The sequence below is a fragment of the Lithobates pipiens genome, unplaced genomic scaffold (genome assembly GCF_037356315.1).
Source record: "Lithobates pipiens isolate NorthernLeopardFrog02 unplaced genomic scaffold, aLitPip1_a1.2 Scaffold_18, whole genome shotgun sequence".
Classification (NCBI taxonomy): Eukaryota; Metazoa; Chordata; class Amphibia; order Anura; family Ranidae; genus Lithobates; species Lithobates pipiens.
The window spans coordinates 497,816,160-497,841,177 of record NW_027507758.1 but is presented as its reverse complement, the minus strand read 5'-3'; the positions used below and the strand labels follow the sequence as shown (position 1 = coordinate 497,841,177).

At 44.3% G+C, this 25,018-nt stretch overlaps 1 protein-coding gene across 5 annotated transcripts in view; it reads left to right on the top strand.

Moving 5' to 3' along the window:
* Positions 1 to 25,018, top strand: part of KY (kyphoscoliosis peptidase) — a 105,157-nt gene that overhangs the window by 6,085 nt on the left and 74,054 nt on the right. For 4 of the 5 annotated variants that reach the window (XM_077488643.1, XM_077488642.1, XM_077488645.1 and 1 more), the window contains exons 2-4: positions 1,470 to 1,523; positions 8,847 to 8,912; positions 24,174 to 24,215. In XM_077488643.1, coding sequence (XP_077344769.1) covers positions 1,470 to 1,523; positions 8,847 to 8,912; positions 24,174 to 24,215 — 162 coding nt within the window. The remainder of the gene's footprint in view (positions 1 to 1,469; positions 1,524 to 8,846; positions 8,913 to 24,173; positions 24,216 to 25,018) is intronic. The other variant, XM_077488646.1, reaches the window with a different exon arrangement.

The window sequence follows — 25,018 nt, the reverse complement described above, 5'->3', positions numbered from 1 at the left end:
TGTAGCTGTACATATTTTCTCTTTAGTATGTGACAATTCATTTTATAGGCATGAATATTAAGCATTATCCTTGTACTGAAAATGTATAATTCTAGAACAGTATCAGTAATTTATTTAAATTTTGTGTGTGTATGTATATATAGATACTCACTCACTGGCCACTTTATTAGGTACACTTTGCTAGTACCAGGTTGGACCCCTTTAGAACTACCTTAATTCTTCATAAAATACATTCAAGAAGGTGTTGGAAAAAAATTCTGAGATTTTGCTCCATATGGCTGCAGATTTGTTGGCTGCACATCTATGATGCAAATCTTCCGTTCCACCACTCCCCAAAGGTGCTCTATTGGATTGGGATCTGGTGACTGGGGAGGCCACTGGAGTATTGTATACTCATTGTCATGTTCAATAAACCAGTGGTGAGATGATGTGAGCTTTGTGACATGGTGCATTATCCTGTTGGAAGTAGCCATCAGAAGATGGGTACACTGAAGTCCTAAAGGGATGGACATGGTCAGCAACAATACTCAGGTAGGCCGCGAAATTTAAACAATGCTCAATTTGTACAAAGGGGCCCAAAGTATGCCAAGAAAATATCCCCCACAATTTTATACCACCAGCCTGAACCATCGATACAAGGCAGGATTGATCCATGCTTTCATGTTGTTTACACCAAATTCTGACCCTACCATCTGAATGTCGCACCTGAAATCAAGACTCCTCAGACCAGGCAATGTTTTTCCAATCTTTCATTGTTAAATGGAACTGTGTGAACTGTAGCCTAGGTTTCCTGTTCTTAGCTAACAGGATTGACACCCAGTGTGGTCTTCTGCTGCTGTAGCCCATCTGCTTCAAGGTTCAATGTTTGTGCGTTCAAAGATGGTATTTTGCATACCTTGGTTGTAACAATTGGTTATTTGAGTTACTATTGCCTTCTATCATCTGGAACCAGTCTGCCCATTCTTCTCTGACATCAACAAGGCATTTTCGACCACACAACTGCCGCTCACTATATTTGCTCTTTTTTTGGAATATTCTCTGTAAGCCCTAGAGATGGTTGTGCATGAAAATCTCAGTAGATCAGCAGTTTTTGAAATACTCACACCAGCCTGTCTGGCACCAACAACCATGCCACATTCAAAGTCACTTAAATCCCCTTTCTTCTCCATTCTGATGCTCAGTTTGAACTTCAGCAAGTCGTCTTCACCACGTCTAGATGCCTAAGTGCATTGAGTTGCTGGCATGTGATTGGCTGTTTAGCAATGTGTTACCAAGTGTACCTAATAAAGTGTCCAGTGAGTGCATATTTAAATCTGTATATAAAATGCAACATGGCTAGCACAAATATTAAGTGTCATCCTTAGACTGAAAAACATTATACTACTATTTTAACATGAGTGTTTGTTTTTTTTTTGTTTTTTTTAAGTATTATCATATTAACTATCCTGTTTGATGTGTTGTATTCTCAGGCTTCAGAAAAAGTAAGAAGGGGAAAGATTTAGAGGAAGGAAATCACAGTTCTGGTGAGTGATTCATTCTTGTCTTACTAGGCTTATTGATACCTACAGTATGTGTATAATCAGGGCTGCCTTTAAGGGAAGGCAAAAGGAGAAATTGCCCTGGGCCCCATCATTGCAGGGCCCAAAGCAGCTTCCTCATCTTGTCCCTTGAAGTTTTAGCCCCGCGCTGTGTCCCGATATCTCAGTGTGAAGTTCTGTTATTAATGCTAGTCAGCACTGCCCTATTGCCCTTATGACTCACCTGCAGACCCTGTGTTTACATGTAAAAAATCGCCATTGATATGTGTAGCGGCCATAACCCTTTGTAAGGCGGACTTGACTTATTGGGCTTACCGGTTACCTCCACTTGGCTTGTTCTTCCACGTCTAGGAGTTCTCAGGGTTGATACCCAACAACTTGGACGCTGACACCAATAAAGTCCTTTTTGAAAGGTTTTATTTTGCAGGGGTAACATCCAACAACACAGTCACGTATAGGAACAGAGGGCAAGGGTGAAGAACTCAGGCACCTTGAACTGCCCACATAACAAAGTCTCTAATACCACCCAGAGAGTAGGCACTCGCAGCTGGGCATTTCAAGGCTGAACAGATCTCTAGCCAGAGATCATGGCAATCAGCACGTTGATTCAGAACTTGTAAAATCTCTGAACATGGATAAGTTGTAACTGACAGTGAACAGGAACCTTTTTCCTCAGTACTAGAGATGGACGAACTTCCGATGGGACGTTTCGCGAACACGGCCAAAAGTTTGCGAACCGCAAAGTTCCCGGCGGGCCCCATTGACTTCAATGGCAGGCGAACCTTAAAAACCTACAGGTCATATTTTCAGCCACAAAATACTTACTAGCTGTGCACACATAGTCCCACCACATGGCCACTGACATAACACATGTATGAAGTGAATCTGGGATTGACAACTACAAGCACTGGCACCAGCACCGAGATAGAGAGAGAGCACTGGCACCAGCACTGTGATGGAGAGCACTGGCACCAGCACTGTGATGGAGAGCACTGACACCAGCACCGAGATCGAGATAGAGAACACCGACAGCAGCACCGATACCAGCAACTCTCTGCTGGGCCCCAAAAATATGACACCGCTCAACCTCTTCAAACAGGAGGGTACGGGCATATAGTACGGTGTGCTTTTTTTGTACAAGGAAGTGAGCCAAGCCTGCCCACCCAGTAGTCCAGGGGTTCATCACTCCTCAGAGCGTCCACATCGGCCGTTAACCCGATGTAGTCGGACACCTGTCAATCTAGGCTTTCCCTGATGCTGGATCCGGATGAGACCTGTCGATGGGTCGGCTGAAAGAATGACCTCATATCAGAAGTCACCAACCCATCTTCAAACCAGCCTCTTCTTGCAGGCGCTGTTGGATTGGTACCCGCAACTCTTTCTCTGGGAGTGGGAATTGCTCCTCTGCCAGCGAACGCAAAAGCAGAATGCAGCATTTTTCGAAGCAAGGCCTGGAAGTGCTCCATTCTGACAGCCCTCTGTGATGGTGGTAACATTTCTGCCATTTTGTGTTTGTTTGTACTGGGGGTCTAAGTACGTTGCCACCCAGTACTGGCCCTTGACCCTTATGCTTTTTTTACGGAGGTCCCTGTTAACCTCCTTAGCGGTAATCCCGAGTCTGGCTCGGGTTGGGAATTTCATTACAATAGCGGTAACCCCGAGCCAGACTCGGGCTTGCACCGCTCGATGCAGGGGAGGACACAGGTAACGTTACTTACCTTGTCCCCTGGATCCAGCGATGTCCGCCGCGCTGTGTGATCGAGCTGTCCTCCGCTCAATTCACAGTGCCGAATGCCGCCGAGCTCCGTTCCCTGCGACGTTACGGCGCACGGGAGCTGAGAACGGCGGCAAATTCAAAAATGTAAAAAGACACAAAACACACACAGCACTGTAATCTTACAGATTACAGTGCTGTAGTAAAAAATACACACCCCCTTTGTCCCTAGTGGTCTGTGCAATGCCCTGCATGCACTTTTATATTATAAATACTGTTTTTTACTGCTTGGAATTTGGAGATTGTCCATAGCAACCAAAACATGTCCCTTTTTCATTTTTTTTGGGATTTGATTACATTATTGAATAATTTTTATTATTCTTTATTATATTATAAACTTTATCATACCCGGGATGTCCGCTAGACTCTGGTTTGAAGAGATTTCAGAGCGTTATTCCTAAGAATTACAGGACTACAAAATAAAAGCCAGATTTCCATGCAAAATAATTGTACCGCTTTCAGCACCTTATTCCAGACTGAATCATACCGCCAGGGAGGTTAAAACACTGGAACATGAAGGCCCCCATTTGCACTAAACTGGAAGCGGTGTGGTGGCCTGGCTCCTGCTCATCATCCAGGATAATGTCGTCCTCTTCGTTCTCCTCTCCCGAACCACGCACAACAGGGATCCCAGAAAGGTTTAAAGCATGCTCTTCTTGGTCCTCCTCATCCGCCTCAGCACCATCCTCCTCTGACTCCTCTTCAGACTCCTGTTGTTGACTTGTCTCAGAGTACCCCCCCCCTGGGAATTCATCCAGCATTGCGACTTCCGCATCTTCCTGCTCCTGCTCCTCCACGGCTTGATCAATGACACGACGCAATGCACGCTCCATAAAGAAGGCATAAGGTACCATGTCACTGATGGCACCATGGCTGCGACTGACCAGTTTGGTGATCTCATCAAATGGCTGCAGAAGTCTGCATGCATTGCGCATGAGCAGCCACTGGCGCGGTGAAAAAAAAAACAAGCTCCCCAGAACCTGTTCTGCTGTAGAGTTCGTACAGGTAGACGTTAACTGCACGTTTCTGCTGGAGCAGCCTATCAAGCATATAGAAGGTTGAGTTCCATCGCGTCAGGCAATCGCAAATAAGACGTCTGACCGGCAGATTGTGTCGCCGCTGAATGACAGCAAGGCAAGCCATGGCCGTGTAAGATCTTCTGAAATGGGGCAAGATTTTCCTTGCCTGCCGCAAGATGTTCTGGACCCCAGGGTATTTGACAACGAATCGCTGCACGACCAAGTTTAAGACGTGTGCCATGCATGGCACGTGCGTAATTTTGCCCTGTTTCAATGCGCTAAGCAGATTGGCACCATTGTCACACACCACTTTACCAACTGTCAAATTGAGCGGTGTTGGCCTCTGATCTGCCTGTGAACGCAAAGCTGAAAGGAGTGCAGGGCCAGTGTGGCTCTTGGCTTCCAGGCACAACAGACGCAGCACAGCATGGCAACGTCTCACCTGCCATGTTGAATAGATTCTGGGGAGCTTGGGCAGTGCAGCGGAAAAGTAGGAGTCAGCAGAGGAGGAGAGGGAGGAGGATGGAGGAGGAGGATAAGAAGAGCCAGGCTTGCATGCAATCCGTGGCGGTAAAACCAAATATACATGGGTGCCACGGGTTACATGCTTGACGGCCGTCAGAAGGTTCACCCAGTGGGCAGTAAAAGTGATATACCTTCCCTGCCCATGTTTGCTAGACCACGTGTCTGTGGTCAGATGTATCTTGGCACCGACACTGTGTGCCACAGATGCATTCACTTGCTGAACATGGCCATATAGCTCTGGGATGCCCTTATGTGAGAAATACTTCCTTCCTGGGACCTTCCATTGTGGTGTTCCAATGGCCACAAATTTTCGAAAGGCCTCCGTGTCCACCAGTTTATATGGCAGTAGTTGGCGGTCTATCAGTTCTGACAAGCCAGCCGTCAACCGTTGGGCAAGAGGGTTATCTGGCGTCATCTTTTTTTACGCTCGAACATTTGACTGCAAAGATTGCAGATGGCAACACTATTGTCAGCAGCGGACACGTTAAAAAAGTCCACACTGCGGAGCCATGTGTCGGCGTCCTGGGAGCGCCAGATGTGACCGTACATGGTTGATGCCTCGCTCCTGATACATTAGCAGTCTGCTTTGTCCCTCCTGTGCAATCTAAGTTCCGCCTGCTTCTCCTCCCTATCTGCTGGTCCATATCTCCCTCTGAACTCCCCTCCTCTTCCTCTCTTGTGGGCACCCACGTGACATCACTAGACACGTCATCATAGATGTCACCTTCCCCACCACTATAATTAGAGATCTCGGAGTAGGCAGCAACACCGGGGACCAACCTCCTCCTTGGGCTGATCTGGGTACTGTCGTCAGACTGCTGAGTGGCGGTTGTTGCTACCTCCTCTTCCTGATCTAATGCCAAGAGTGGCTGCGCATCGGAAATGTCTTGATATGGATCGGAAAATAATTCCTGTGACTCAAGCGGAAGGTATATGGTGGTGGTGTTGGTGGTAGTGTCTTTGGGGGTGCACACAGCAGAGAGTGAAGAAGAGGGTGCAGATCGAGAGGATGAGGAGGGTGCAGAAGAGTAAGGCTGACTGAGCCACTCAACCAAGTCTGGTGCGTCCTTTGACGTAATCGCACGCACCTTCTGCAATTTGCCACTTTGGCTCAAGCCTGTTGCTCCTGCCCTACCCTTACCACCCCTGCGGAAGGGCCTGCCTCTTTCTCTGCCTGTCATTTTTTTAAATGACCCTCTGATAAAAGTCTCTAGAGAAGTGCAGTATGTATGTGGAAGAAGGTATATAACACCCTGCTTCAATCTGTCGTTTTTGGGGGCCACTGGTCTATCACACCAGTTATAATACTTTTTTTTTATTGCGTTTGTCACTCTTTGTAGTATTGCTGCAGAACCACTCAGCAGTCACAATGCTGCACAGTGGAAATGCACTATACTATGCTTTCTATACGTGTAAGTATTTTATACGTGTATTACACACCTATATACTGCACACCAAATAGTACACCTTAAAAGGACCTTTGTGGACCTAGTAGCTAGTGATTTGCAGACAGTCCCTACACTGATAAGACTGCTGCAGAATAGGGCAGCGGTCAGCAGCAGTGCACCAGGACCCTATATATTGTACACCTATACCATTCCTTAAAAGGATCTTTATGGACCTAGTAGCTAGTGATTTGCAGACTGTCCCTCAGTCCCTACATTGATAAAAGACCGCTGCAGAATAGGGCAGCAGTCAGCAGCAGTGCACCAGCACACTATATATTGTACACCTATACCAGTCCTTAAAAGGACCTTTGTGGACCTAGTAGCTAGTGATTTGCAGACAGTCCCTACACTGATAAAAGACTGCTGCAGAATAGGGCAGCAGTCAGCAGCAGTGCACCAGCACCCTATATACTGTACACCTATACCAGTCCTTTAAAAGGACCTTTGTGGACCCAGTAGTAATAGCTAGCTAATGATTAAACTGACTGTCCCTGCTCCACACAGCGTCCTGTCCCTACACTGACAAGACAGCTGCAATCACCAGCACAGCAGTGCACTGAACCCTATATACTGTACTAGACCGATACCAGTCCTTAAAAGTACTTTTGTGGACCTAAATAGCTAGTGATTTGTGTCACTACAGTCTCTTCCTGCTGCACACAGCGTCCTGTCCCTACACTGATATAAGACAGAATGTAAAATGGCCGCCAGATCAGGTCTATTTATAAGGTAAGGGGTATGTCCAATTGTTCATGTGCTGAAATGTCTCAATTGGCTGTCCTGTACCCCATGATGGATGTGTCATCATGGGTCAAAGTACTTTCACACTGTAAACGCATATGCCCGTCGGGCGAACAGCAGCAATAGTCCACCGGTTTGGCGAATCGCGAACATGCAAAATTTGCCGCAAACCGACCGCCGGGCGAACAGTTCGGCCATTCCTACTCAGTACCTGGAACGTTCTCTGTCTCCTTGATAGTACTGGAAAAAGCGTGGATTCGTCAATGTACTTCCCAACTCAGTAACCAGGCCCTTCTCAGGATGCCAGCTTGTCGGCTCTCCTCCGAAGAGTCCTCCTCCGGTCACTTACATGAGCTGCGCTGCCCCTCCAAGCCGAGAGCACACCCGGACACCTTGAATCCTCCCTCAGTTACTGCGCCTCGGACCAGCCGATTCCGAGACTCGGGAACAGACTGATCTCTACCCCAGACCAGGCGGGTCTATTGGTTGTTGTGACCGGGACCCCCTGAGGGGCTACCCCAGTCCTGGAAACAAGAACAGACCACACGGGCCTCATGAACTCCTACCGAACATGTGACCTCAACATCTTAATTACCCCTTCCCAGACTCCTCTGCGGGGCCCGGCACACCCACTGATTGGTTCCGAGAAGGCTGATGCCCAAAACGTCCAACCAGGCCTGGTTCTGGCTTGTCATGTGCACCTCATTGTTTACATGACTAAGCAGAACTTCTAACACAGCCCAGCCAAACTGATGTCAAATTTAACCTACATAATTAACCCTCAGAACCCCACTACTGTTCTGAGGCAAAAACTAAATTTACACATGAATGACACTTTGTCCAAAATGTCATCCGCTACACAGAGATATACTAAATATAAAAAAAAAAAAAAGCCTAAATTTACACTTTAACATACACTTAGCTGATCCACTTTTTAGCCAATGGAGTGTACCACAATGCATGTTTACTCATGTATGTGTTGTGGTACATTGGAAGGTTGCTGTGTCCCTTGCAATGCATGTACATTTTACCAATATGTGTAAACACACACACAGCCTTATGCAAACATATACAATTATTTGAGGATATTCCAAAAACTCTTGCTACCTGAGAGGTAGGTTTTTGCTTCTTCACATCACTTGATGCATCATTTCAAGTACTGTCACCGCACCATTAAACTAAGACCTGTCCCTTCATTACTCAGGCTACATCGGAACTTTCAGGATCAATAGCCAGGCATTGTTCGGCTCATGAATAGAACTCCTGATTAAAACTATGTGGGAACATCAAGCCCAGGAATATCACTATACAGGGCTTTCCTTTCACAGGCACAGCTGTCTTATGACACATAATTTTTATCAGCACCACTCTTCTATCGCACGATGGTACCCTCAGCTCTTAGATGGGATGCTTGCATACATTTTATTTTTTTCCCATTTATTATCACTTTGTAATCTTGTGAATACCATCCTTCTTGCCTTGTGATGCCAGTCACTCCTCCACTGTATCTATTGGGGGAGCCATAGTTGTCAACCAGGCTGGACTAGGTTGAACTAGACATAAGTAAAAGGTAGCTGACTGGTTCTGAGCTTTGGCTTGATGTGGTCCATCAGTCTTGGGATCACTGCTCTAAATCAGGTTATTTCCAACTCGTACAAGAAAAAATACACTTGAAATTTGCTAGCTTCTTTTGGCAATGCAGATACTTTTGTTTTTGCTTTTTTTTATAAATGCAGTCTATTAGTATGATGATATATTTTAGGATAACAGTATAACACTGCTATGATTGCTTATATAATAGGTTATACGGAAAATGCAGGGAATGTTCCACAAGATACAAGCATCAGGTTATCATTTCATAACAAAGGTATGCATATTTTATTTAAGAATACCATTTGTCATCTATATGATTCTCAGCATGCAACAGCCGATATTGGGGTTCATTTACTGATGACAAATATGCTGTATACTTTAAAGAATATTTGCAATTTTCTTAAATTAGTGAATGAGATGAAGATATGCTGACTTCCAGCATCCAATCAGGTGCAAGTAAAAACATTCTTTTTTATTTTTCTTTCATATGATTGGGTATTCTTTGCAAAGTACTTTTTTTTTTTTTTTTTTCCACATTTGCTAAACTAAGGGAACTTTACCTGGCAAAGCGAACAGCTTATTTGCCTTTAGTAAATCGACCCTGTGATGATAATGCGAACTAGACACCCCAAAATCTGTGAGAAGATACTGTTAGGTGTGACCTCAACAAGTCACCTATTTGTCAGGTTATGTTACCGTTTCCCAATTGTTAGTTAGAGTTCTTATCTAAGCAAAGAGACACGGAGGTATTCAGTATTTCTGCTCAGAAGTCCGTGTTTAACTCTGACTCTCTCTGACTCTGAGCTCTTTATTACTTCTCTTTTATAGACAGAAAAGAGCAAACATCAGCAATGTAAAAAAACAACATTTTGCAAAGAAAAAACAATTCTCCGGGTGTTATCAGCTGATAAGACAATCTTCTGGGCGTAGACTGCTTTTTAGGGCTGATGCGGCCTCTTATGCGTACGTGACTAAAGATGACGAGTCCTTATTTTACTGAGAAGGATAGAGAAATACAAGTATTTAGTAAGACATATTGTCAACCATTTTGTTTAGACATACCTTAATCCTTACATTTCCCCCTTTGACATCACCCCTCCCTCTTGCCCTGGGTCCACCTGAACAAGTTCTAGTCGGCCTATATCCAGAGTACTCTCCCTGACCGCGAGTTGTCAGAGGGGTATACACCCATCCCCCTGGACAGTACCAACATCTAAAATTCAGGAAGAGTGGCTTTTCTGACAGATGGGTGATGTCAAGAAACTAAATCCACCTATCTTCACAAAAGTTCCATCTTTTCCGCATCATTTACCTTGGCTTTCTTGCAAAAGCACATGAGCAGTTTAAAGCATGCATAAAAGAAAAATACGAATAAGAGCACCACTATAATCGTCATTGCTGCCTTCTTAACCCAAGAGAATAACCCTGAGAAACTAAAAGTTCCACCAAACGGATCCCAGTCGCGACCAATATTTCGGGCCTTCTCTTGTAAATTCTTTACTTCCGTACGGTGTTGTGCAATGATGTCATAATAGTCAGGTACCTCAATGCTGGTGTTATGTATCCAAGTACAGCACTCATAGTCCTCAGTAGTTTCACAGAGTCCTGTCAGTGCTGCACTCATACTTTCAATTGCTAATTCATGTAATTCTAATTGTTGTCTCATGGCTCTGGTCTCCAGATTTAACTTAGTAATATCATCAGAGTTTTTCTCCAAAACATCATTAATAATTCCTGTATAGTTATTTAGTCTTTTCATTAAGTCTATACCCCATCCTGTCCAGGACGGGAACCAAGCCCATGCCATGTCCTTCTTCAGGAATATTTCTCTTTTACTACGATACCTGAGGGGATATCTAGGGTGCATGCTAGCTTCTAATAGGTGATCACCTCGTTCATCACCTACTACTCGCATTACTGGTACTAAACTTGCGAGGTAGCACCATCCCTGAGCTCTTCTAGGTATCCAAGTATAACATTTATCCTCACAACAGATATATATACTATTTCCCAGTGCTACTGATCTACTACCGATATTATTTCTATAAAGGGAGGTGTATCCATAAAGAGATAGGTTACTCACTAACCACCTGGTGTTGTTGTCTGAAATATTACCGAGGAACTCAGCTAACGATTGGTGTGTGTGGGTTATACTAGGGTAGAAGACCGTGTTTTTCCCAGGAGTAGCTTTTGGTATGAAAATGGACAAGTTAAATTTACTGTCTTGGCATTCTCCATTTCCTCCCGTTGTTTTCCCTAGGTTGAAACACCAATCAGGGGAAAAGGCGAGACCATTTGACTTAAACATTACTGTCTCGCTGGTATTTGTTCTAATTATGTTAATGCTACTGTTAGCAAGATCAGTATAGTTTATAGGAACTGCCATCAGTGGTATACTTGCTGTGCTGGGGTGTAATTTGCTACAAATCCAACATTTCTCATATCCTGACTTCTGGGCATAAGCATATTTAAACTTCAGTAATAACATTTTTTTAGAAAATCCTTCATCCTTGTGTATTTTATTCTGTGAGGTAACCAAACTATTAGCCAGGATTACTGAAACAAAAAGAATAAAAAGATACATGTTGTCATTTGCCAACTGGCTCCTTTTTACAGTGAGAAGCGTGGATCCAGGTAGGTTTCCCTTCCAATTTCACTGAGGTTGCTGTAATCAATAGCACCTGGAAAGGACCTTCAAACCTTGGTTCCAGTGTCTTTCTGGTATGTTTCTTTACATACACATAGTCTCCTGGTTGTAGATCGTGAGTACCTGTGACAGAATTAGGGTCTGGAAGAGAAGAATACACACTCTTGTGGATTTTAGTCAGACGCTGTTGCAACTGTATTACATACGTAGTTAACCTATCACATTGTAATTGCATACTTTAAGGAAAATATAAACCTAATCTAGGTGCACTTCCAAACAGTATTTCATATGGGGATAACCCGGTTTTTCCTGTTGGGGTGTACCTAATAGAGAACAAAGCTAAGGGTAGGCACTCAGGCCATGGTTTGTTCAACTCCTGCATGGCCTTTTGTATTTTCAGCTTGATTGTACCATTTACTCTTTCTACTGATCCTGAACTCTGTGGGTGGTAAGGAGTATGAAAACTTTGTTGAACCCCTAACATTGCCATCACATTTTGCATTATTTCTCCCGTGAAATGTGTCCCCCTATCTGATTCTATTGTTTCTGGGAGACCAAACCTAGGTATCAGCTCAGTAATCAGTTTCTTGGCGGTGGCTTTTGCCGTAGCTGATTTCACAGGATAACTTTCGGGCAAGCCTGAAAATAGGCAGATGCACACGAGAACAAATTCAAAGGGGCCGCTCTTAGGCATTTGTATGTAGTCAATCTGCAGTCTCTGAAAGGGATATTGGGCCCGGACCTGATGTTTACGTGGGGTTTTCACTCTCTGTCCTGGGTTATTAATCAGACAGATTTGGCATGCAGCACAGTAGTTCCTTGAAGTACTACTGAATCCAGGGGCTAGCCATCCTTGGCTTACAATCCTATACATAGAATTGGAGCTGACATGAGTGGGTAAGTGGACAGCCGCTGCCATTGCGGGGTATAGAGAAGCGGGTAGACATATTTTGTCTCCTTCTCTCCATACATTGTCAAGGCCTGGTGCAGCTCCCTCCTTAACCCAACGGTCCTTCTCAATAGCCCCTGCTTGTTCCTGTAGTTCGATTAGCTGCTGCCATGTGGTTTCGGGCATACTCACCTGTACCGTGGCTAAGGTCTCAGGGCTTACTTCCCCTAGAGCTGCCTTCTTTGCAGTTAAATCTGCAAATGTGTTTCCTTTTGCCTCAGTTGTTTTTGCGCCCGTGTGTGCCGCTATCTTCATGATGGCTACTCTTTTAACCTTTTGAAGATTGTTCAGGACTCTTTTGATTCCTTCACCATGTTTAACAGGTGTGCCTGCTGCTGTAAGGTAACCTCTAGCTTTCCATATGTGGCCATAATCATGTGCCACACCGTAGGCGTATGCGGAATCAGTGTAAATGTTCCCTTCTTGTCCCTCCAAGTGTTCTAGGGCTTTCTCTAGAGCGGTTAGTTCCGCTTCTTGTGCCGACATGTGTGCTGGTAGTGACTTTGCCTCAATTACCTGTGTGTCCGTTACCACAGCATAACCTGTGTGATATTTACCTTTCTCATCGGCAAATCTACTACCATCTATGTACAGTGTGTGTTCTGCATTTGCAATGGGTATGTCTGTGACATGTGGGAACCCCGTGGTTTCTTGTTCCATAAGTTGAAAACAATCGTGTTCATCAGATGTTATGTCATGAAATGAAAGTGTGTCAGAATCCTGAGTATCTTGTGCTGTGTCTACACCATTATCATCATTACTCCCCCCTGTCAAATCTGTCTGTAATGGTAAAAGCTGTGCTAAGTTAAAAGAAGTGCATCGCTGAAAGGTAACATTGGGGGGTAGGAGCAAGGTGCATTGTAGACGCAGCTGCCTTGCCATTGATATGTGTTTTGGCTGGACCTGTGACAAGATGGCGTATATGTCATGTGTGGTATGTACCACTACAGGATTGTCTAAGACAATTTCTGAGGATTTGTCAATGATAATTGACACTGCTGCAACTGCTCGTACACAGGACGGTGATCCTCTAGAGACAGGATCGAGAGCCGCCGAGAAGTATGCTACCGGCCTTTGTTTGATGTGTTGTTGTGTCAACACCCCTGTTGCGTGTCCCGTGATTTCAGCAATGTACAAATGAAATGTTTTGGTATAATCAGGGATCCCGATCGCAGGTGCCGAAATTAGTAACCTTTTTAAGGTGCTAAAAGATTCATGACCTGCTTCTGTGAGTACATAGGGTACTATTTTCAAGCAATCATATAATGGCTGCATCAGAGAACTGGCATGTGGTATCCATTGTCTACAATATGACACCATTCCCAGAAACATACGAAGTTGCTTAAAGTTGCGTGGGACATTCATTTGTCTTATGGCCTGGACTCGGTCTTCAGTGAGGTGTCGAGTACCCTGGGATATACAGTGGCCCAAAAAGACAACCTTTTTCTGACATACCTGTAACTTAGTTCTATTCACCTTGCACCCTTTTTCAGCCAGGAATTGTAACAATGATAGAGTGGCTTTTAAACAAGTATCGTTATCCGGACAACATAACAATAGGTCATCTACATATTGCAACAATACACAAGTGTCAGGCGGTAGCCATTCCCCCTATTTTTACTTTTTAAGGTTTAGTCAGTGGGGCATCAGTCAAAAGACCGTCATAACCACTTATGGGTATGGTGTCACGGGACGTCATGTGTGGAGGGACTACTGAATCAGACAACAGACTGCGTGACGCTCCTGTGTCAACCAAACAAGGAATATGTTTACCTTCCACCTTCATCAACATGTGGAGCATTTTGTTCTCTGATTCAGCTAGGACTGGGGCAAGTCATGCGGTTGGATCGTCCCTATCATTGGTACGCCTCTGTCTGTAGTCCCTCGTGTCTCTGTCCGTGTTTCCTTCCTGTTCGTCTTTTATCCTTTTCCTACAGTCTCTTTTTATATGTCCCACCTTGTTGCAGTAATAACAGGTAAGAGGTTTACGGGAGGAATTCCCTCCTTCATTGACCCGGGCAACAGTGTTAACTCCCGGTGTCCTTCTGGGTTTAGTTTCTGCTAAATCAGCCTCTATGCCTTGTGCTTTCTGCAACAATGTTCCTCTGTCCTGTATGGCTGTCCATTCGGGAGTACATGCCTTCAGTTTGTCACCTATTTGGGGTACTAGTCCTTCCATAAACTGTCGATTGAAAGCCCTAATGGTGACGGGTAAGGCTAAATCTAGACCTTCGTCAGCCATCATGCTTTCCATGTTGAGGTAAAATTCTGTAACAGTCTGACCTGGGGCCTGTTTTATGGGCGCTGTCGAACCCCTTTCCTGCTGTTTCCCTTGGCAAAATTCTCGTAACTGAGCAATAAACAGGGGTCTAGAGTCTATATGACGGGGGTGTATTCCTGGTGGATCTGCCGCTGGATCCCCTTGTGGTCTATGTCGAGCAATTTCATTCATAAATTGATTAAACATCGTTAGTGTCATTTTATGTCATGTGTGTCTAGTAATTGTGTCACGAATCTACAGAATGCGGCAGGTTTTGCTACGGGATCAGGAGCATTCTGTATTAATGCCATAAGAGTGTCAGCCGACCAAGGTGTCCATGTCCTCAGAACGACTTGTCGGGTCACTGTAGGTGGCTGTCCTGCTTGACCCGCATTTGGATTATTTACTTGTATTACCCTAGTCCGACTATGGACTGGAGCTACGGGCTCTGGTCTTTGAGCGCCGCAATGCACACATTCCTGTGCCCAGTCTGTATTCTGGGTACCGCATACTCGGCATACCCATCCTCTTCCTCTTAAGGAAGGATAAAGTTTTGGTCTTTCATTACCTGGTGTGGTGGTGTTATAAGGAGGTGGAGTATCTCCCGTATTTACCCTATCGCCGGGAGCAGAAGGAAGACTTTTGTGTCGGACCTTCATATCCCATCCACCCTTTTCCTGACAATACTCCCATCCCTCCTCTTCAGCCCTGTTGGAAACCTTAATTAAACATTGTATTTGTGATACCCATCCGTTTTTCAATATCTCTCCCTGTCTGTCTTTCTTTATTTCTTCCCAACCTTCTACACTTAATCCATTTTCTCCATCCATTCCAAATTTCTTGAGAACCCTATTCGTGCCCTGTGCCTTATCCTTCCCATACAATATTGTAATTATGTCTTTAACAGCATAACATTTCTGAGATTCCTCCTGGGGTTTACCATGTGTCTGGCCCATTTTGACAGTCCTGCCTAGGTGGCGTTTGGATCACTTACTAAGTGTCTCGTTGCCTTCTCCTCCTAGGGTGCCAAAATACTAAAAACCTCTCCTAGATGAGATTTCTGAAATCGAATTACTTTATATGCTAGCCAACTGACAAATATTATGACCAGACTGACGGCTACAACATATACAAGCATTCCCTTTTGGTGGCCAAACACATATGACTAGGTCTCCGGGACTTTGTGGAGACCTTTATTCCCTTCCCATTACCATGGAATCTCTCAGCATTCGTTTCTTATTCCTGCTTTATTGAGGCAGTCAGGACTTATACTTTCAACCCGTTTTTAGGCTCATGAATCAAAAAGCGTATATCAAACTTAAGTGTCGGACCCCCAAAGTACTCTTACGAGTTAAGGGCGCATTCCGTTACCCATTGGGATGATATATGTTTCAATTCACACCATACAAACAGGGCTTATCTCAGTCACAACAGACAGATGACAAGTAGACAGACAAGAAACAACGGTAACATAAGCCAAAATATTAAGTTCAAGACCCGCTTACTACAGAGGTTGGTGTTTACCTGAAGAACAATTCAGACAGATCAGGTGGGCACAAATCTAAGAAGCACAGAGTTTATAAGAAAATAAAGCTTTTCTTACCTGCGCAGGATTTGTCTGTGGTTCTTGATGTGCCCGGCCTTTTTGTTCCGTCCTTATGTTCGTTCGCCTCTTGTAGTTTCTTTCTGCAGGTCCCTTGTTCGCGGCGCCAGAAATGTTAGGTATGACCTCAACAAGTCACCTATTTGTCAGGTTATGTTACCGTTTCCCAATTGTTAGTTAGAGTTCTTATCTAAGCAAAGAGACACGGAGGTATTCAGTATTTCTGCTCAGAAGTCCGTGTTTAACTCTGACTCTCTCTGACTCTGAGCTCTTTATTACTTCTCTTTTATAGACAGAAAAGAGCAAACATCAGCAATGTAAAAAAACAACATTTTGCAAAGAAAAAACAATTCTCCGGGTGTTATCAGCTGATAAGACAATCTTCTGGGCGTAGACTGCTTTTTAGGGCTGATGCGGCCTCTTATGCGTACGTGACTAAAGATGACGAGTCCTTATTTTACTGAGAAGGATAGAGAAATACAAGTATTTAGTAAGACATATTGTCAACCATTTTGTTTAGACATACCTTAATCCTTACAATACAGAGAAACCGTGTTGTTTGAACATCATACGCTAGGAATGAAATATTTTTTAGAATAGGAGATACAAGAGCAGCTTAACCCCATAGCACACAGTGTCCACCCCCCCCCCCCCCTTTCTCTGACCATGATTCAGAAATGCACAACACTTCCAGAAGGGCCATAAACCTACTTAGCCCAAACCTGTTATTAGCTAAATCTGTAAATATCTAATTGAATGTCTTAATAGGAGGTTTGCAATAGAACACTGCAGTATGTCAGGGGTTGCTTATCATTTCCGTGTATATTTACAATAAATATCTACAAAAGTTAGTATTTCCCACTCAGTGAATTTGGATTAGCCATTGTAAACCCCATTAACAGGACCTAGCATGATACACATCCCAGTCTCACGCTAATAGCCATCATAAAACCTTAGAGTACAGGTAATTGCTAATCTAAAGGAGATATCCATCCCAGATAATAGTATAAGGCTGGGTTCACATCATTGTGAATTGGATGCGGGATTCCCGTGTCCAATTTGCAATAGCAGGAGATTTTGACCGGCTCTCTATGGAGCCGGTTCACATATCTCCACAGCGGGTCCAGTGCATTTTGCAGAAAAATTCTGTGCTTCGTTTGGTTCATTTCGGGTCCAAATTCAGCCCAAAATTCGGGCTGAAATCGGACCTGAAACGGTAAACCAAGCACGCATTGGACCCCTGCTGTGAGCCGCATGTGGCTCATATGCGAACCAAGCCTTAAACTAATTACCTTTCATAAATATTTTAGCTGTAGTAGTTAGCGAATACACATTTCTGTCTACCTCTTCCTAGAGAATCAAAACTTCAGCGTATTTCATAACTCCTGATATAACAATACAGCCAGAATAAGGACATATTTACCTGTATCAATAATTATCAGCATTTTAAGCCCAAACACCTAGAAGGTACTGGAGGCAGATTAGGCCCATTACACCTCCTAGGTGAAATACCCATAATATTTGTATTCATTCAAATGGTAACTCTTATATTATTGTCCAGCATAAAATTATCAGAATGCAACATGTAGGTATTCCAAGATATTAAAATATATATTGTAAGGGATCTTCCCGGGGTAGGGTGTGTTTGGACACAGTTCACAGCAGACTTGGAATTTATAAAGCAGATCTTGGCGTTTATTCGTGGTACAAACAGTCCAGCAAACAAAATAAACAGCAACACCGTGCTTTCTAAGTACAACAAAAATAAAAGTCCTAGCCCGGCTGGGCGCTTACTAACAGGTTCTGCTCACCTATCTGACACTTACAAACACAGCGTCTTTCGCCTGGATATCGCAGGGTGAGTTTTAGCTCCAGCAGTGGCTGTGCTTGCAGCTTCCTTCAACACACAGATTGTTCATTCCCTGGCTGAGAGCAACCACCTGCAGACCCTGCAGTGCCTTTAGCTTCCCAGGCTAATTAGGATCAAAGCTCACCTGATCCCAAACCCAGAACTGGATCGGGGGATGTGGAATGACAGGTCCCTCTACCAAACCTACCTGCCATTCCATATAAACCCAGGCCCGGCAAAATTAAATAACAACTCAGCAGCATATCGCTGCTGAGAAACTGATCCATCCTGGATTTACCATCTCACACTGTGTAGCAACCTAGGTGAGATGTACACCCCCTCGATCACTTCTCCAGTGACATGTCTACATATCCCCCCCTCTTTTTCAGACCGGAGGGCTGAGCCTTTTGTCCCCACAGACAACTTACCCTTGACAATGCGTCAGCATTTGCCTGTAATTTCCCTGGCCTGTGTTCCACAGTGAAATTAAAGTTTTGTAGGGAGAGAAACCATCTAGTCACTCTTGCATTTCTCTCCTTGTTTAACTTCATCCATGTTAGGGGGGCATGGTCTGTCACCAACTTGAATTTCCTGCCTAGCAAGTAATACTTTAACGATTCTAGGGCCCACTTTACTGCCAAACATTCTCGCTCCACAATGGAATAATTTTTCTCGGCCGGGGTTAGTTTTCTACTCAAGTACGTCACTGGATGCTCCTCACCATTCACTACTTGTGAGAGTACTGCACCTAAGCCCGTGTTAGAGGCATCTGTCTGGACCAGAAATTCTCGCCTGAAATCGGGGGTAACTAAGACAGGTGGTTGGCACAAGGCCGACTTAAGGCTTTGGAAAGCCTTCTCGGCCTCTGGGGTCCACGTGACCATTGCTGTCTTTCCGCCCTTTGTCAAGTCAGTTAGTGGAGCAGCAACTGAGGCAAAGTTCGGCACAAATCTACGGTAATACCCCGTAATACCCAGGAAAGCTCTAACCTGTTTCTTTGTCAGGGGTCTAGGCCAATTCTGTATTGCCTCAATTTTATTTAGCTGTGGCTTAATCAACCCTCTCCCAATAATGTAGCCTAGATATTTGGCCTCTTCTAGGGCTAGAGCACACTTCTCGGCATTTATGGTCAACCCCGCATCACTTATGGCATCCAACACGGCCTGTACCTTACAGAGGTGACTTTCCCAATCAGGGCTAAAAATGACCACATCATCGAGGTAGGCAGCTGAGTAATCACGATGTGGTCGCAGAATCAAGTCCATCAACCTCTGGAAAGTTGCAGGCGCTCCATGTAACCCGAATGGCATCACTACATACTGGAATAGCCCATCAGGGGTGGAGAATGCAGTTTTCTCTTTAGCCTCACCAGAAAGTGGAATCTGCCAGTAGCCCTTTGTGAGATCGAGGGTGGTTATGTACCTGGCGTTACCCAACTTCTCAATCAACTCATCTACCCTGGGCATAGGATACGCATCGAACTTGGAGATCTCATTCAACTTTCTGAAATCGTTACAGAACCTCCAAGTTCCATTGGGCTTTGGGATTAGCACAATTGGGCTGGACCATTCACTCTGTGACACCTCAATTACCCCCAGAGCAAGCATACGTTTTACCTCGGCAGATACGGCTTCCCTACGTGCCTCGGGTATCCTATAGGGCTTAAGGTTTACTCTGCTTCTAGGCTCAGTTTCAATGTGATGATGGATGAGGTGTGTACGCCCTGGGAGGTCAGAGAACTTGTTTTTGTTTTTCTGTAAAAATTCCTGAGCCTCCTGTTTCTGTGACACTGATAGAGTATCACCTACCTTGACTGGAGGGATTGGTGGTGACAAATTATTAACAGTATTTGTCGCCACCAAGGATTCCCTGTCTTTCCAGGGCTTGATCAAGTTTATGTGATAAACTTGGAAAGGCTTCCTTCTACCTGGTTGGTGCACCTTGTAGTTCACCTCACTGACCTTTTCAACAATTTCATAGGGACCTTGCCACTTCGCCAAGAATTTACTCTCAACAGTGGGGACTAGTATAAGGACCCTATCGCCTGGGTTGAATGTCCTGATTCTTGCGGACCGGTTGTAAATTCTACTTTGGGCCTCTTGAGCCCTCTGGAGGTGTTCCCTTACCAGGGGCATTACAGTGGCTATACGGTCCTGCATTTGTGCTACATGCTCAATAACACTCTTGTATGGGGTGGACTCATTCTCCCATGTCTCTTTTGCAATGTCTAGTAGACCCCTAGGGTGATGACCATAGACCAACTCGAATGGTGAGAACCCTGTGGACGCTTGGGGCACCTCCCTAATAGCAAACATGAGGTAGGGTAATAAATGATCCCAGTCACGCCCATCTTTTGCCACCACTTTCTTCAACATATGTTTCAAAGTTTTATTAAATCTCTCCACCAATCCGTCCGTCTGGGGGTGGTATACAGAGGTACGGATGTGTGAGATTTTAAATAGTCTGCATAATTCCTTCATTACTTTCGACATAAATGGCGTACCTTGGTCAGTTAGGATTTCTTTGGGGATCCCAGTCCTAGAGAACATATAAAACAACTCACGTGCAATTGTTTTAGATGCAGTGTTTCTTAAGGGTACAGCCTCAGGATAGCGGGTCGCATAATCCAGGACTACCAAAATATACTGGTGTCCTCTAGCTGACTTTACAATGGGACCCACTAAATCCATGGCAATACGCTCAAAAGGCACCTCTATAATAGGGAGCGAAACCAAAGGACTGCGAAAATGTGACACTGGGGCACTAACCTGACATGTGGGGCACGACTCACAGTATTTTTTAATGTCATCATATATGGCCGGCCAAAAAAACCTCTGGAGAACCCTCTCTCGCGTTTTGTCAGTCCCCAAGTGTCCCCCAAGAACATGGTTATGTGCCATGTCAAGCACCTGACGCCGGTACGGCTTAGGTACCAGAAGCTGTTCCACAATCTCATCCTTAACCTTATTGACTCTATAGAAAAGATCATTAGTCACCGAAAAATGTGGAAATCTTTTTTCAGCATCTGGTTCCTGAGGTACCCCGTTCATAACAGCAACCTGCTCTCTCGCATTTTTGAGAGTGGGGTCCTGTAATTGTGCAGCCCCAAAATTATCGCTAGACACCTCTAAGTCTAGTATATTTTGCTCAGTGGGAGGAGCCTCCTCCTCCCCAGCCAGGACCTGCAAAGAAAAACAATCATTTTCATCCTGTACACTTTTATCATTCACAGTGGATAAGGCAACCCCCTTAGAGGTATCCTCACTCCTTTTGGGGATTTTTCTTTTTTCCCAGAGAGCCCAGAATAAAGGAAAATCGCGCCCCAATATTACATTATGCATGAGGTTTTTAACCACACCCACTTCATATTGTACTGTGCCTTGTTCAGTCCCGACTTTAGCCAGCACTATAGGGTACACTTTTGTATCACCATGTATACACACAACGCTCATATGCTTTTTAGACTCTAAGTCCCCAGTCACCAGGCTAGCATGCACCAAGGTTACGAGGCTTCCTGAGTCCATTAACGCTTTAACAGGAAAGTCATTGATTGTGATGTCGCAGATTTGCGGTTCAGTCTCTAGTCCAGGAACTGCAGCACAAGATGGTTCCGCAAATAGCGACTGACGCCGGCTAACGTCACATTCCATGGGTTCAGAGGTAAGAGGGCAATGGGCCGACACGTGTCCCGCCTCATGGCATCTCCAACACTGGATAGGGCCTGGTCTCTTTGGCAAGGAGTCCTTTTCAGAGCCCCTTAGCCACCCGGGACCATCACCAGTCTTTTGTCCCTGAGACACCACTTGAGCCCTTTTCCCCCCATCAGCACCCCTCCACACTCCCCCAATAGATGGAAGTCTCTTACCAGCTGACGGCACAGATCTGGCGCTCCGGGGAGGTGAAGATTCTGCAGGAACATCACGGAGGTAGTCCTCAGTCGCCTGGAACCTCTCCACAAGGTTGACAAGTTCGTTGGCATTCTTAGGATCACCTTGTCCCACCCAGCGTTGCAGGTCAGTAGGAAGTGCTCGGAGGTAGCGATCCATCACGACCTTCTCTAGGATTTGTGCAGGAGTAGAAGTGTCTGGCTCCAACCACTTTCTTGCCAAATGGATTAGGTCATACATCTGGGACCTCGCTGATTTGTCCAGACTGTAGCTCCAGTTGCGTACCCTCCGGGCACGGACTGCAGTAGTAACTCCTAGTCGGGCAAGTATCTCCTCTTTTAGCCGAGTATAGTCCTTAACCTCTTGCTCACTGAGGTCATAGTAGGCCTTTTGAGGTTCACCTGTTAAATAGGGCGCAATTACCTCTGCCCACTCAGCGGCTGGTAACTTCTCTCGCTCAGCCACGCGCTCAAATACTGTTAGATAGGCTTCAACATCGTCCTCAGCAGTCATCTTTTGCAGCGCTTTCTGCACAGTCCTTCTCCCAAAAAAAATCTCTGGAGCGGCTCCCATCACCACAGGCGCCTCTCGATTTGCTATCAGGTGCTCGATAAGTTGTTGTTGTGCAGCCATGGACTGTTCATGTCATCTATTGACCTCTGTCTGAACCTGCTGTTGTGCAGCCATGGACTGTTCATGTCGTCTATTGGCCTCTGTCTGAGCCTGCTGTTGTTGCAAACTCACTTGCATAAACTGCTTCAGCATCTCCTCCATGTTGCTGGACTGTTCTTGGAGTGTAGTTGCAGCTTTCACCCAGGACATCAGCAGCTGTAGCCAAGTCTGTCCACACCGTTGCCCCTAGCAACCGCGTTGCCCGCTACCTCCACCAATTGTAAGGGATCTTCCCGGGGTAGGGTGTGTTTGGACACAGTTCACAGCAGACTTGGAATTTATAAAGCAGATCTTGGCGTTTATTCGTGGTACAAACAGTCCAGCAAACAAAATAAACAGCAACACCGTGCTTTCTAAGTACAACAAAAATAAAAGTCCTAGCCCGGCTGGGCGCTTACTAACAGGTTCTGCTCACCTATCTGACACTTACAAACACAGCGTCTTTCGCCTGGATATCGCAGGGTGAGTTTTAGCTCCAGCAGTGGCTGTGCTTGCAGCTTCCTTCAACACACAGATTGTTCATTCCCTGGCTGAGAGCAACCACCTGCAGACCCTGCAGTGCCTTTAGCTTCCCAGGCTAATTAGGATCAAAGCTCACCTGATCCCAAACCCAGAACTGGATCGGGGGATGTGGAATGACAGGTCCCTCTACCAAACCTACCTGCCATTCCATATAAACCCAGGCCCGGCAAAATTAAATAACAACTCAGCAGCATATCGCTGCTGAGAAACTGATCCATCCTGGATTTACCATCTCACACTGTGTAGCAACCTAGGTGAGATGTACACCCCCTCGATCACTTCTCCAGTGACATGTCTACAATATATATATATATATATAGATATAGATATAGATATAGATATAGATATATATATATATATATATATATATATATATATATATATATATAATATATCTCTCCTTGAACTGATATGAATACAGCTTATTTTTATGTTACTGATCCGCTGAAGAATAGAAATGTTCACTAACTAAAAATGAAAACAACAGTGTAGAATCAGTGAACTTGGAATAGGAAAAATTGAATACTTGTATTAGGCTGCATTAGGTTAAAGAGTAACTTTTGTTTAGAAAAAACAAACTCCTCTGGGTGATCGATATACATTACAGGAATTTTAGCAAACTTCATAGCAGACCTTTTGTTGCTTTGAGGAAAAAGCTTTGTTTTAATCACACTGATTTCATATTCATGTAGAATGTAAGCGCCTGTTTCACTATTAATCAGCTGATGCTCTTTCTGTGTTCTAATGAGGAAAGATGCAGTGTCTTCATCCCTTTTAGAAGTGATTAACCCTTGGGCAGTATCACACCAAAACTTACAATTCTTTTAAAGGGGATGCCTAAAATCTGAATTATCTTAATGCAGACTTCTGGAAAAATCAGTAAACCAATCACACAAGGAAGAAATTAAATTTTTGGAAGCATTCTGTATACCAGCTGTGTATAAAACGCCTCCAGATTACCATAACAATAAATGAATACATAGCTTGTATAGCAATTGTATATGCCAGATTATTATTTTTTTATTTGCTATATTTTTTTTCTATAAAAATATGTTAATATCGATTTTCTAGCATGCATTTAACCTTTGAACATCATGCTGTTTAACTGATGACTGGTGAGACAATTATTTTTTTATATCTATTCAGGTGACGCACGGAGCAGTAAAAAGAAGAGAGATATCAATGAACGTGAGTATATTGCTCGTAAAAAATTAACTACATTCTGATTAAAAACAGTTTAAGGAAATACAAAAAAAAACACACCACTCAATACAATTATATATGTAATAAATCTCACTAAATGTGTTTTACATGGAACTACATAGTGTACTGTAAATACCTGAATTTGACTTTATCTCAGACTCTGTAATCCCTGTACAGAAGCACTCAGACTAGCAGATCATGTGACCGTAGTAGGGGCCAGTCAAGTGCCCTGCTTTCAAATGTCTTGACAAGCAACTTGATGGCAGGAGAAGAGAGCAGGGAGATGATCTCAACATCCTGTTGCTGCTTCTTCACTGTCCAGTTATAGACTGAGGTGCAGGATGTGACTTAGCTGTGTTGCTGCAGGAGAAAAAGTGGTGCCAACAGGCTGGCTTATGCTGTGTGACAGGGCTGAGAATAACTCATGAATGCATGGACAAAAATACAAATAATTTGGAATCTTTCATATATGTATTTAATCTGCATGTTGAGCTGTTGAAATCATATTTATTACCAATATTTTTTAGGGGTACTGAAATGTCATGCTTGTTTGTAGTATGCTCTCTGCCATTAGTTTACACATTGACTTTGTGAGTCCCTTGTGATTCTTGTTTTTACTACACAACTGATAGCAGCTTTAAATAAATGCCGTGCAATAGGTAGTCAAGAAGCAATTTCATATAAAAAGACTAGGCAAGGCAAATTCTGTTCCCTAAAGCAGAAAAAAAGAAGAATGTCCTAGTTGAGAAAAATACCCCCATTGGGGGGGGGGGGGGATTTGGGGAGTT